Source organism: Parasteatoda tepidariorum, chromosome 9, assembly GCF_982258835.1.
Source record: "Parasteatoda tepidariorum strain Cologne lab strain chromosome 9, Ptep-v5.0, whole genome shotgun sequence".
NCBI lineage: Eukaryota > Metazoa > Arthropoda > Arachnida > Araneae > Theridiidae > Parasteatoda > Parasteatoda tepidariorum.
Genome location: NC_141763.1, coordinates 58683231 through 58697698, shown reverse-complemented (window position 1 = coordinate 58697698; position 14468 = coordinate 58683231). Strand labels below are relative to the sequence as shown.

General features: G+C 27.3%; 1 protein-coding gene across 6 annotated transcripts in view; it reads right to left on the bottom strand.

The window, feature by feature from the left end:
• Cadps (calcium-dependent secretion activator 1) overlaps positions 1 to 14468 on the bottom strand; it is an 82467-nt gene that overhangs the window by 56927 nt on the left and 11072 nt on the right. For 3 of the 6 annotated variants that reach the window (XM_016054090.4, XM_043046047.3, XM_016054095.4), the window contains exons 4-8: positions 12632 to 12751; positions 4768 to 4858; positions 1909 to 2030; positions 406 to 517; positions 184 to 323 (exon numbers count right to left, since the gene is read on the bottom strand). In XM_016054090.4, the coding sequence (XP_015909576.2) occupies positions 184 to 323; positions 406 to 517; positions 1909 to 2030; positions 4768 to 4858; positions 12632 to 12751 (585 nt within the window). The remainder of the gene's footprint in view (positions 1 to 183; positions 324 to 405; positions 518 to 1908; positions 2031 to 4767; positions 4859 to 12631; positions 12752 to 14468) is intronic. The other 3 variants (XM_043046049.3, XM_087151894.1, XM_087151893.1) reach the window with 1 other exon arrangement.

The following is a 14468-nucleotide window of genomic DNA, read 5'->3' as shown; positions in this document are numbered from 1 at the left end:
GAGCCAAGAAAGAATTTTTTCACACAAAAAAATTATGAACTGTGGTAATTTTAAGAACACTCCTCGTAATGTCCCCTCTTAAAAACTGAAGAAAAAATGTCTATGCCAATGCTGAAAAGTAAAGAAACAACGCATCATAGAGAAGCAATGTGCAATGAATAACTATACATAATAAAAATTTACCCGCAATGCTTCATGTTTAGAGGCTTATCCATGCGGACAACAATTTTGATTCGTAAATCTTGATCAGGAGCATTTTTTGGGACAATCATTTTGTACCATTCAGGAGTTTTAGGACTCAAAGGAGTAGGCTTTATTATAACCTATAATGAGAAAAATTATGATGTAAGAATTGGCTTAAATAATAGCACTAGATCATAAACGTTTTAGTATCAAAATACTTACTTTCCCTAATTCTTTATCATCTAAACTTAATAAGCCTGGACTTTCTGTGTATAATTTAACTTTAACTATAGGCAAAGCATGTGTGGTTGTGAAATCTCCTTGAGTATCCCACCTGAAAATGAATTCTCATTTAATTTAATACAAATTATTCAGAACATATGAGGCTTCAATTAAAAGCCTTTGAAAATAAATTCTTGTAAAACAAAGGGAAAGCAAAATAACATAAAAGCCCTGAATATTTATGATTCTATATAAATTTTACAAGTTAGAAGTGCAAACTTTCAGTTTGCAGTGTAAAAACCAAGAAATATTGTAAAAAGCCAAAGGACTCATCAACGAAATAAAAAAAAAAACTAATTTTATAAGTCTGGGATAAGATTTGATTTTAAAAATGTGGCTCTTTATTTTAGAAATAAAAAATTGGAGCACTTGCAAATAATATAAGGTCAATGAGAAAATAAGGCTGGATTTTCAGAATTTCATAATGCCAATTTGCATTATAAAATTTGCATTATAAAATTTTGAAAATTCATTATAAATTAAAATGCATTACAAAAATGAATAAAAATAAGTAAAAAATTTTTAAATCATTTCTTTAATGTTTTGGTATGTACACCATCAGTCCTTTTATAAACATCAAGACGATAAACTTCCGCAATGTCTCACAAATTTCCCTGAAATTGTAGTTTTAGCTGAGGCAATGACTTAATTTTTTTGAGGCTGTTATCAGTAATTGTTTCCCTGTATAAAATGTTTTTATTGAAACGTTTTGGAAGTCATGGTATTGGACAAATCCATATGAATTAGGGAATATTCATTTAAGACTTCACACATAAGGAAGAAAAACGAAGAGTCTTTAGCTTTTCCAATAAAATCACGAAAACCTCTACTGTCATTCCAGACTGAGCTAGCAACACCATCTAGACAGTGTATAGAAAACTATTTTACGCTACGTTTCAGCACGAAATTTTTTTAAAGTTTTCTGCATTAAGTGATAGTGCTAAGTTTTCAACTATCTTACGCCATGAAAAAACAATTTATTCAGCAGAATATTAATCTAGTAGTTTGATAATTAAAAAGGTTAAACAATATTATAGCTTTCATTATTATTCCAAAAAAACTTTTTTTTAACTCAAGTTTATTTTTGTTATTCAAATGGATAAATGAAATGTTTTTACTAACAAGGAACACAAGCAACATTATACTGGTGTATTAAGTAATACTACTGGTTAATACAACAATCTGTTCAAAATCAGATGTAATCTGATTCAGATCTTTGAATGCAGGTAATAATTTCTAATTAATTCATAGCAACCAAAATAATTTGTTATTGTTTCGTTTATATATGCTAACATGCAATAAAGAATTTCAAAAGTATTAACCCTGAAAGGAAGATAACAATACAACTACAAACTTTAATCAAACGAGAAACTCGATCATAAAATTATTAAATAGTGTTCAGTATTTTATAAAAGAATAATAATTCATGAATATTTTTCTTACATGGGTTTCGAAGCTTCCGCGTGATCAGTTTGTAATTTTTCTCCTCCTTCAACTTCCATAGTACAATATACTATTCTATTGGGTGCTAAAGATTTAAGTCCTTTGACTTCCATAACTACTACCTATGATATTAAAAAAATAGCATTAATCTAAAAATATCCTTTCAAAAACTGTATTATATTTTAATTAGCATTTAAATAGACATTTTATTTATGTAAAAAGAAAGTATTGATCTTGTACTGTTCCCACAAATTATACATACTTTAAAATATAGTTGAACCTCGTTCTACTGTTCTTGCATTATTTTCCCATAAGTATAACCTTGTTCTAATAGTGCCATCGCAAATGCTATTCTTATAATGTTAATAACATTTGCTTAGATAGTTTTTTAAACAAACAGATTCTTGAGTCTATAATTTCACAGCCCAACTGAAAACAAAATAAAGTTATTTTGTTTTGAGAAGAAAAACAGTGAGTCCTGATGCTAATGATGTAGAAGAAAATGCGATGCTAGAATTGGGAAAAATTTCTCAAAAATCACATTTGATATTTATGTATCAGTTAGTTGATAAAAATGTTCAAACTTCGGTATCAGTTGATAAAAATGTTCAAACTCCATTCAATAATTTTTTTTCAAAAGCTGAAGACATGCAAGGTGATATAGATGAAAACAGTGGAACAGAGCCATAAACAGTGCAAACAAATTGAGGAAGGTATCGAATCCTTCAAAACAATGAAGAACTTACTATAATCACATGAACTTACAGAAAATGAGAAGTAATCTGCTACAAGTGTCAAAAATTTATTGTTTGCTCTGAAAAGAAAAGAGTGTAATCAAATCTAAATTTCCAAATATTTTAAATAAATTGTGTTTATTCAACTTTCTTTTGCAAAATATTTTTGTAGTATTTTTATAACTTTTTTTCAATTAAAATTTTGGTACCTACTGAAAGTTTATTATTTTTCAAAACCTTAACTTTTTTATTATTTTACAAAGAAGTTAATATTTGATATTTTATATAAACTCATATTCATCCTTCTTTAGCATCTATCGTTCGTAACTATCCTCCCATGAGACATGTAGTACAGATTGTACTGTACTGCATTTGATGAACTTATTAAATAAGTAATTTAAAGAAATTCAAATGTTTATTTAAAATCTATTATATATATATATATATATATATATATATATATATATATATATATATAAGAAAGAGCTTGGACATGAAGATAATTTTAAAGGCAGTAACGGATGGCTAGAAAGTTTTAAAAATAGGCACGGTATTATTTTTCGAAAACTTTGTGGTGAAAGTGCATCTGTTCCTGAAAGTGTATGCGAAGACTGGATTAAAAACATTCCTGATTTAGTGAAAGGCTATGAGCCAAAAAATATTTTCAATGCTGACGAGACAGGACTGTTTTATCAATGTTTGCCAGACAAAACTGCTATGTTTAAAGATGAAGCATGCAGGGGAGGAAAACAAAGTAAAGCTCGTTTGACATTGCACTTAGCTGCAAATGAAGCAGGTACAGAGAAACTTCCTCCACTCATGATCGGATGCTCAGAAAAGCCTAGATGCTTTTCTAAAGTAAAATCCTTCCCTTTTCCATACAAAGCAAATAAAAAATCTTGGATGACAAGTGAAATCTTTGGAAATTGGTTAAAGTCCTTAGACAAATCCATGCGATTAAAAAAAAGAAAAATTATTCTTTTTATAGACAACTGTAGTGCGCATAACAATCTGCCTGAACTGAAAAATGTTTGTGTTAAGTATTTTCTCGCAAACACCACCTCAAAGCTTCAACCTATGGATCAGGGAGTAATCAGAAGTTTTAAAGTTAACTACAGAAAACAGTTGATCCGCAAACTTGTAGATGCAATTGATGAAGGAAGTACCCTTCCCAAGATAAATGTACTGGATTCTATCAGAATGACAGACCACACATGGAGAAATGTAACACAGAAGACCATTCAAAATGGTTTTAAAAAAGCTGGGTTTAAGAATGAGTGTGAAGAAGAGATGGGGATTATTGAAGAAGAGACTGAAATTTCCGAAAAGGAAGCTGAAGAAACTCATATCACTGATGAAGAAATGATCGAAATAAATTCACAAGATTGGAATGCAATAAAATCTGGATTAAATGTGAACATTTCCTTTGAAGAATTTTTGCAAGTGGATGACGCCTTGGCCACATGTGGAACTTTGACAGATTCGGAAATCGTCGATAATGTCAGATGCATTTCCGAAGACGAAAATTAAGTAGACGAAGAGCATATAGAAGCACCGAAAAAGACAGTAAAGGAAGCTGAAAAAGCTGTGGAACGTTTAACAAACTTTCTTGAATGTCAAGAAAACGTTGGACACGAGGGGTTCGCTGCTCTATACACGTTGGACACGAGGGGTTCGCTGCTTGTATATTCCAAACATATTTCAAGACGACGAAATTGTTGCCCTAGCATATTATTTTAGCGAAATTTGCAGAAGACTTGGCAACAATTGTTGCCACATTGCCCTACTGGGGTGAATCTTATATATAACATATATCTTTAAAAAATAACATAAATGTTTTATTTAAACTTTTATAAATATTTTACAAAGCTTAATATTCTACTAAACAAAATTTTTATTGTAAAGTCTGAACTGCTAAAACAATCCACAAGAGACATTTGAGATTTAAGTTTTCAGCATTACCAAGCAAAACTTTTAACTACTTTTACGTGTCATATAAATATTACCGAAAGAAACTCATTATATTTTTTTATGACTCTTATATCACTTATCTAACTCTATGAGTATCACCCTGGCATAATTCTACAATATAACAAACAAGATACACTCGATAAAATATGAGTACCTCCAATGTGAAAGAAAGAATAACATCAAGCTTAGAGAGCGAGGTTTCTCCATCATCAGTAACGGCTTCTTTTGATAAAGATGATTGACTTCTGTAAAATATAAGCCATTAAATATAGTTAAAAGCTAACAAAAAAATATAAAAACATGAATAATTTTTTAAATAAAAACTAAGCATATTTAAAAATGACAGCAGAAAAGTGTTTGCCAATAAGTGTAAAATAGAATCAAAATAGTATAAGATTAAAATAATGCAATTGAAATAAGCATTAATACGGAAAAAAAATCAACTATTTAAAATGTGAAATAAAATATGAAATATAAAAGCATCTAAAAGTGATAATTAAAAATGGTGTTAACTAGAGACTGGTTTCATAATTAAGGGGTCACAGTACCCAAAAAATGACAAAAATACCAAAAAAATTTTTATTGCTTATAATAAAACTTCAAAGTATTTCAAATGTACAGAAAAGAATTCATCTCTCTATCTACATTTTTAAAAAAGTTATGAATGATTTTAAATTGTTCTAATACAGAAACTTGCTCAGCTGCCTGACTTTAAAGTGCTTTTTCGCATAGATGAAAATTTTGTGTCAATCTTAATTAAATCCCTAAGGAATTTTTTCTATTTAAGATAAAGCTATGAAGTAAACTTTTTTATCTTGAGTATAATACACTTATTTAAACTGTGCATGGAATAAGCATTTTATGAGGTATTACAATTTTTACGGCATGTTATATATACCTAACAGGAATTTTTACCCTTTTTTTCTACTTTTTTACAAAATAATCTATAAAAAATATTCTAATTGATAAATCAACAAATGAATGCACAAAATTATTAAGATAAATATTGCAAGCACTATGAAAAAAACTTTTTTTGAAAATATGTTAAAATAAAAAAGCCTTAGGGATTTAAAAATTTGGAATTTTTCCAACTTTTTTTAAAATTTTAAAAAAATTAAACAGTTTAATTACTTTTTGAAGATAAATTATTGATTATAACTTAAATGAGCATGTAAAGCATCCTTAAAATGAATGATTATACCTTTATTTTAGAAAATTGTTGCAAAGGTACTGTGACCCCTTAAAAGGGATAAGTATAGAACTTAGTTTTAATCTAAAAGAAAATCTAAATTAAAATCTTATGAGACACAAAAATTTATCGGCAAACATTGCAAAAATTTAAATTAAAGGTTATATAGTTACCAAAATATTAAATAGTTACATGCATAAAAAATAGCACAATATCCTGTTTTTGTTTATAATATGTGTTGTAATGACAAATGTTTCAGTGGGAAAACACTAAAAATTAAAAAAATTTTTAACTTTTGTTGTTTTTGGTTTATAACACTTTAAAATAGGATTTTTTATTTAATTTCATAACATAGTCCGATGCTAAATAAAAATATATAGTTTCAACAGGACTATTTAATTAGTCTTTTTTAAATTTATGCTGTCATAGGATGATAACAAATGCCTAATTGAGTGACTTTGGTATTTCATGGCTCATATTTCGGCAGCAAGGCAACAGTAGCAAGAACAGTTACTGCCTTGCACACAGAACATTTACTATATAAGTAACTTTAAAAAAAATTAAAAGGTTTTGCAAAACAAAAACAACAAAACAGAATTAACACATTTTAAAATAAGTAAACAAATTTCATTAAAAATAAAAAATAACTGCAAAGTTTTTTAAAAAAATGGTATTTTACCAAAAACCCAATGAGGTATACTATTTCCCTGTTCTAATAATGTGCAACAAAAATGCTTAGTATCATTTAAAAATAATTTCATAACTAAAATTAAAATACTTAATAATCATACCTGGAATGATTGAAATTATTATTTAACTATTATAAATACCACTGAATTAATAAAAATCATAAATATTTAACTTCTAACTTTATCATCCTCATGAATTTGTAAGGACGATAACCAAAGTAGTCAGTTAAAAAATAAATAAGATCAATAGATATTTTTAAAAAAGTCAATTATTTTAAATTTCTGATGGCAGAACAATTCTGATTCCTTTTTAGTGCACTAAAACCATATATTTAATAAGTTTTAAAAGTACAATTTAAATAAGTATAAAATTAAATGGGGGTAATTAAACAGCATTTAATAAATTAAATACATGACTCTCTCAACATTTCTCTGATGAAGTCTTCAATATCAATGTAATTAAAAGTTTAAAAAAATCTATAACTTAGGGATATGTTTAAAAATTTTATTATAAAAATATTTCACATGAAAACTTATTTAAATCACATGATTTTCGTTTAAATTAATTAGGTGATTTTAATCATTCTTCAAGATAAAATTCAATGTTTTTTTTAAAGTAAGTTTCTTTTTCTATTTTTTTTTTTTTTTAAAGAAAGGTGATTGAATGGAAAAAAAAGAGATTAACAATCTTTTTTAGGGAAAAAAATCAGATCATTTGAATTAATAATTTAAAAAAAAAAATTCTGATGTGATTTGAATAAATCACGTCAACTATTATGGCACTATTTTCCTACAAAAATATAAGAAAAAGTTTATTTGCTTATTAAAATTTAATTTTAAAATTAAGTTTTAAGTTTCATAGGAAACATTTTTTGAAAATACTTTATTTAATACTTTTTGAAATTTACAATGGCTTGGGCAAACTGTGATTATAATTAGCATAGGCCAGTGTCATTAGTCTGCCTAAACCTAAGACCATGAATGGCCAACACACAGCACTCATGCCACAAACAAACATTGCTTATCACTGCCTAATGCAATTTTTTTAACTTTTCGCTATGTAAAACAAAATTAAAATGGAAAGGCATAATCAAGATTTTTCAGACTTTTAAAGAGCAAAGGCAACTTGAGATGCTCGCTTTTGGATCAACCCCCTCACCATACTAAATTAATAACTCAGTTTCAAATTTTGAGAATACTCTGCACACATTTTAACTGTTATATTGCGGAAAATTGTTGAATTGTACTGCTAAATTCGATTCAACAATAGCATAAATTATAATTTTTTTTAATTGAATAGTTTTCTATAAGTAACTCTTTTCAATATTTTTTCTTGTAAAAATGCTTTAAGCTTTGCAATTTTGAACCCAATCCAGAAGACAAGGGAACTCCTGGATCGAGTATTGGGAGAAATTTGCCTTCTTGGAGAACTTCTTGATGGAACTATCCCGCATTTGTGTTACAATAAGAGAAAAACCATGAAAACCTCCCATGGTTAGCCTTATGACAATTATATGTTATAAATAAATAGGTATTATAAGTTCCCATCACTAATTAGAAATCTATAGAAAGTCTATTCCCAATATTTTAGGCAAATAGGGAAAAAAAATTATAAAACATTTTTATTGCAAAATCAGTTAAGTCAATTTTTAGAAATAATAATTTTTTACACATTGAGCAAAATAAATAAAATATTTAAAAATTTTTTAAGTGTGAAATTACAGAACTATTATAATTAGGTATTTTAATTTAATTTTTCCATCTTAAATTACAGTACATGCTTTTTCGAATAAGTTTAATTTCTCCAACAACTCCAGCTGTAACTGTGTTTTAATGAAAACTGCATCTTTCATTGTGTAAGACTTCAAAAAATGCTACACTATATTCCTGTTCTAATAATATCAGCTGTTGAATAACGTTTTTCAATATATAAATTTTTAAAACAGACAATTGCTTCATGATGGTTGCCATAATGGTGAAATGCACTTCAGAAGGCTTTTAACATGCATCAGATGGGGTGTTAAATAACTGAAGTGCTGTATAATTGGGAGTTTGATACTGTGCTTCATTTCACTCTTTAATCAAAGTAATTTTCATACACTATATGAGATAAGCTTATACGAATTAAATATTGTTCATAAAACTAACAAAATATTAAATGTGGCTTTTACATTTTAAGTTTTTAAGGGTGTAAAAATGATTACTGTCGGTGACAAAATAAATATGCTACATACTAAATTTTATATTATATAATATAATTATTATTTATATACTTAAATTTTATATTATATTATATAATTATTATTATTTATAAATTAAATGTATATACTATATTGCACTACATTTTTAGAATTAGAATAATAACTAAATAACAGTAATAAATTGTTAGGAATAAGATAATTAACTTTGTATCAATATCCTAGCTAGGTAAAAAAATTAGGGTAGTGTTATTTAATTAATAATAGCTATAATATTTAATTGGTTTCTGGATGCTGATTTATGTTTTTTCAAATTTCCAGAGTCTAAAACTAATTAGTCAATCTAATTTGGCCTAAATTTCTACAGCCTAATTTGGCCCGAAAACTAACTGTTTGATATGTCCTATAAAGTTTTGTGAACAAAAGGAATATTTGTAAAGGAAATATAGCTTATTATACTAAATATGACTCAGTAAAATTATACTATCATATATTTACATTAAATAGTTAAAATTTTTTGATACTGCAGAACATAAGAAATGATACTATCAAAAGGAAGTATCCATACTTGCTCACTAATATTAAGGTATATCCTGGTGTATAAGTCAAACCCCTATTTTTGATTACAAAATAGCAAAAACTTCTGGTATGCCAGGTGTATAACTCAATCACTAAAAAAAAAAAAATATGAAACTTTTGCTCTCAAATAAAGATGTTTCAAGATGCCTTTTCAAAAAAAGTTCTATTAAATAACATGCTAGATGCATATCAAAACGTAGATTAAAATCCTAATGTAAAATACTTTAAAAAGAGAGGAATTTCGATTTCTTTAAATGGTAGTGAAGATGATTCTTTGTGGAACTCAGCATATGAGGATGGAGTAGAATCAACTGCAAAGTGAGATCTGAATGATGACCCTGCAAACTTTATTGAATTTGACACACACACGTTCTGGAATCTTAAAATTTTTGGCTTTATGGTATGTTTTAATAGTTTTCACTACATTGTATTTTTGAGATATACTCTTTAATAAATTATTTCACCTTTTTTCATTCTTATTTTTTTAACCTGAATGTAATTTAAAGATCTGTTTCTAAAAAAAAATTTTATATGTAAAGAAAATATGACGAGAGTAAATGCAAAATTAACTGCATATATCATTTTGAAGCTATTTCTCAAAGCTGTGGCAAAGGAAAATAAAAAGGCACTAGTTTAAGTGCCTTACATTTGAAGCAATGTGATGATTTTAAGCTATACATATAATCTTGCCGTGAATAATTATCTGAACTTTAGAACAAACAATAACTTAAATATTTTAAAGGTTATTAAATTTTTTTAAAAATTGTCAATTTTGTGACATTTTCCCACCTAAATGAAAATTATCAAAATCACGGCCATATTCTCAGTTTTTGCAAATTTTTATGAGCCCAGGTAATGCAACATTGCAGTAAGTTTTTAATTATTAAAAAATTATACCACAAACGCTTTTCATTTTCACAAAATTGTGGCTTTTCTCCATATTGACGTTTTGCATCATTTTCAACTGACTGACTTTCAATAGATAACTTGGCTGCTGACTTCAGATAGGCTAAACTTAACCTAACAGTCATGAGTAGGGCTGCAAGTTTGTCACAGGAAAAAAGACCCGAAATTCGCGGAAAATTTTGAAAATTACACAAATTTTAAACATAAAAAAATTTATTATATAAATGATGCAAAAAACAGAAATTGCGCAAACAATAAAAAAAGCTTAAAAAGACACAACAAAAGTACTTCTTTGAATTTCAAGCAATATTAATATTTTTATTTAAATGAACAGAATTTTGGTACAAAGTATTGTACATTGTCAGATTATTCTCCTTTATCTTTCGTCTTTCATCACTTAATACATTTTTATACTTAGAAAACGATCTTTCTGTGTCTACGCTGTTTTTAGCACCGACAAACTTCGAATTGCCAATTTTGGAGCGTTCGGTCTTTGATTTCCGAAACTCGATCAATTTTCCTTCACCGATGCCCAATTCCTTGACCATTGCTTTGTAAGAAGTAATTGCTGTGAAAACTCAAACATTCTACATTCAAACTGCTAGTTACAAGTCCCTACTAACTACTAGTCCTCCCTTCATCTAAGAAACTGATTCATATTTAAGAAATCACAAGAAGTCGTCTAGGAAAAATTAACTGGATACGTAGAAAGGCAGTAGAAATTTCATTGCCCAGTGCAATAGCATGTATAACAATTTTTCTGTCAAAGATTTAATTTATAACATTTTCCTTCTTTTGTGATTCCAATTTCTTTTGTACTCTTACTGACTTCAAGAAGGTAATTACCCTCCCTAAGTGTAGAAAGACCACCTTAGTTGACAAGATTGTGATTATATCTTATCTCTGAACTATTTTCATGTCATTTTGCTATTGATTCACTCCCCTAAATATCTAAACAATTTTGCATGTTCAATTCAAGGTTCAGGAAAATAAAAAATTCTGTTTAATAAAAAAAATAAATTTAAAAAAATGGAATTTTAAGCAATTTTCGCGCAAGTCAAGTCATATTGAGAAATTCGCGGATTTTAGGAAAAAAGATGACAATTTCGTGGAAATCATAGCGGAAATTCGCGTTGCGACAAACCTGTAGCCCTAGTCATGAGTAACAGTTGCAAACACACAGCAGTTATAAAAATAGCATATTATTCGCATAAAAGCACAATTTCATATTACGAGGGAGCCTTTTCAAAAAACAGCCTCAAAAGTAGTTTTTAAAAAAGATAAATTGACATAAAATTATTTATATCTATATAATTGTTAAAAATGCACCAATATAAGACCAACAAACATCTGATTTTTTTATCGTATATAAGTCAACACCCTGATTTTGATAGCATTTAGGGGATTTGAAAAGTCAACTTACACAGTGGGATATACATCATTTGGATTAATTTTAATTGATTCAATAAATGTCATTATATTCCTGAATGTCCTTTCAGTGTTATATTCTTGTCAAATTTTTCTTGAGGAGTGAAAAAAATTATATGTTATTCAAGAGATCGTAGTTGCAAAGCACTTTGTTATATAATTCTTATTCAATTTAGCAACAAAAAAAAGATGATGAAAATATAGTTTAAATAATATAAGATTATTAAAAGTATAATTAAATTTGTGCTGTAGTTTTTTAACACCAGTGCATAAATAATATCCTGGCAAAGTCTATATTGCATAGGAGTGCACAAGGTTTGAGGGCACACTCACCAGAAGAAATAACAGAGTTACAATAAAAATATTTTTTATTTACAAAATATTTTTCAATTCACATTATAAATAATAATAATCCTCATCTAAACTTTGAATGTAATTACTATAAAATAGTCAGTTATTTTCTCCGATTATTAAAAAAAAAAATTATTTCAATACGGTAAGTGTAAACAGTGCTTCAATTTAGTACCTTAATTCTATGTTTTTATCACAGTTACTATTTTCAGTTTCTCAAATTGAAATAAAAGTAATGATTTTTAATAACTGAAAATCTCTTCACCATAGTGCTGTTGTTTTATATTATAATTTTAAATTTTTTATTATAAGTCTGAGGGGTTAGAATGCACCCATAAATGTAGCAGGAAGATGCACCTAACTCTATATACACTACTGTTCAACCAAAAAAAAAAAAAATTAAGGAACCACAATTTAAGGAAACTTACATACAAGGGGAAAATTAGCAGGAATACATTTGGATTGCATGAGATTAGTTCATAAATAAATTTTTCAAAAATGAGCTTTTTTTTAGCGAATATTTTGAAGAATAAAAAGCAAATGCCTTACTCATGCTTCATAATAAACTAATAAATAAATGTTTAGTAAGCAAATAAAAAAAAACTCAGCAAACTATAACAGTATATAATAAAATAACAAAAAATTCATGCAAGGCAATGCAAAAGAAATAAAGCATACATGTATGTAAAAGAAAAGACTAGTGCATTGTAAATAATAATCCAAAGCGGAGCTTGCAGGCACATTAGCAGTTTTAGTGGACTACATTCAGGCCAAATATTTGCAGATGCAGAGAGGTAGCTAAAAATGATATAAAAAAAGTTAATAAACAATTGAAGAGCAGAGTGGATGAAGGCTCTAAGTGACAAATTAGTGATTCAGCTTTGAAGTTCATACATCACTATTTTTTCCATATGTTAGGAAATAAATACTGTACCTTATCTTTATTGATTACCCATCTTTTTACAATCTAAAAATCTAAATGTTACATTCTAAATTTTTCAATCAAAATCTCAATATCTTTAAAACTGTCACTTAAACCCTTCTTCCACTAAGCTCAAAAAAATAAAAAAAATTAGTAACAAAAGAGAAATAATGCATTTTTAGAACTGTATGCTTGAATAAATATTTATAATTAGGAATAAGACTTATAATTAGGCTGTTTTAAATACAGTACAAAATCCCGTGTCAGGACTTCCGTTTACCACAAACATTTATTTTCTAGACATTTTTTAACTATCTAAATAAACAAATATCTCCCCCCCCCCCTTCAAAAAAATTCTGATAATTTCTTTTAATGTTCCCGATCTGTACTAAAGAAAATATCACTAATAAAAAAAAAATTTACGGCCTTTTGCTGATTTTAGCACACTTAAAGTGTAGTTGAAAAATAAGAACAATTAAAGAAAAACAAATTTAAGTGAAAAGAGTAAACTATAAATATTAATGAAGCTGAAAATTAATAATGCTTGAAAAAAAACAGGGAACATCTCCCTTTTTTTCCATTTAAATTATAAAAGTTTTTTTTAAAAAAAAGATCGAATATTTTATTTTTCTTTTTTATTAAATAAAATTGATTTTCCTTTCCAATTTGAGGCTTGTTTTTATTATGTTATTTTCACATGAATATTTACAATTTTTACCTTTCAAATGAAAAAAAAAAGAAGAAAAAAAAAAAAGGACAAATAAATTTTCAACATGCGTGAAATTTAACTTATCCTCTGCCTCATTTTTTTTCCTTCCAGATTTCATTAGTAATATTTATTTTATCACACTAAATATTCTTCAGTTAATTAAATATCATTTAATTATTTAACAACAAAATGTTATTGAATAAATATTAACTTCATTATCAATGACTTATTATTATTTTATTAAATAACATATGTTTTAATATTTGATTGACTATTCCTATTTTCCGGACTCATTAAAGTTATGACAATTCCGGATACGAGTTTTTCCACTACGTAAAAAATTTCCTTTTTCAATAACTCCCCTACATATTCACATCTTTGAAGCATGTAACTATTCCTTTTGGCAAAATAATAAAATCTGTTGACAGAGTCTAGTCAGCCTAATAAAAGTAACCATTCGTTCTTTCATATTTCAACATTTATTGAAGCATGTAACTATTCCTTTTGGCAAACTAATAAAATCTGTTGACAGAGTCTAGTCAGCCTAATAAAAGTAACCATTCGTTCTTTCATATTTTGTTGCACAATGCACAAGTTTTATAGGAGCAATTTTCAGAAAGAAAAATCTGGAGGGAAAAAAAACTATTATTCCACACAGTATTTCATAGACAGGATTAAAAATTGTAACTTCAATTGATAATTTTGTAGTGTGCTAATAAGTTGATTCAAAAAGCTATGAATTATCAACAACTGTAAAATACAAATATATTTTTTTAAAAGATTTTCACAAAGGTTTTTCTCTATTTCCCAAATAAAAGAAATGTTAGCTACGTTTCTAAACCTAGTTCTTATGACTGCTTAAGAGAATTTCATTTAAAAAATAT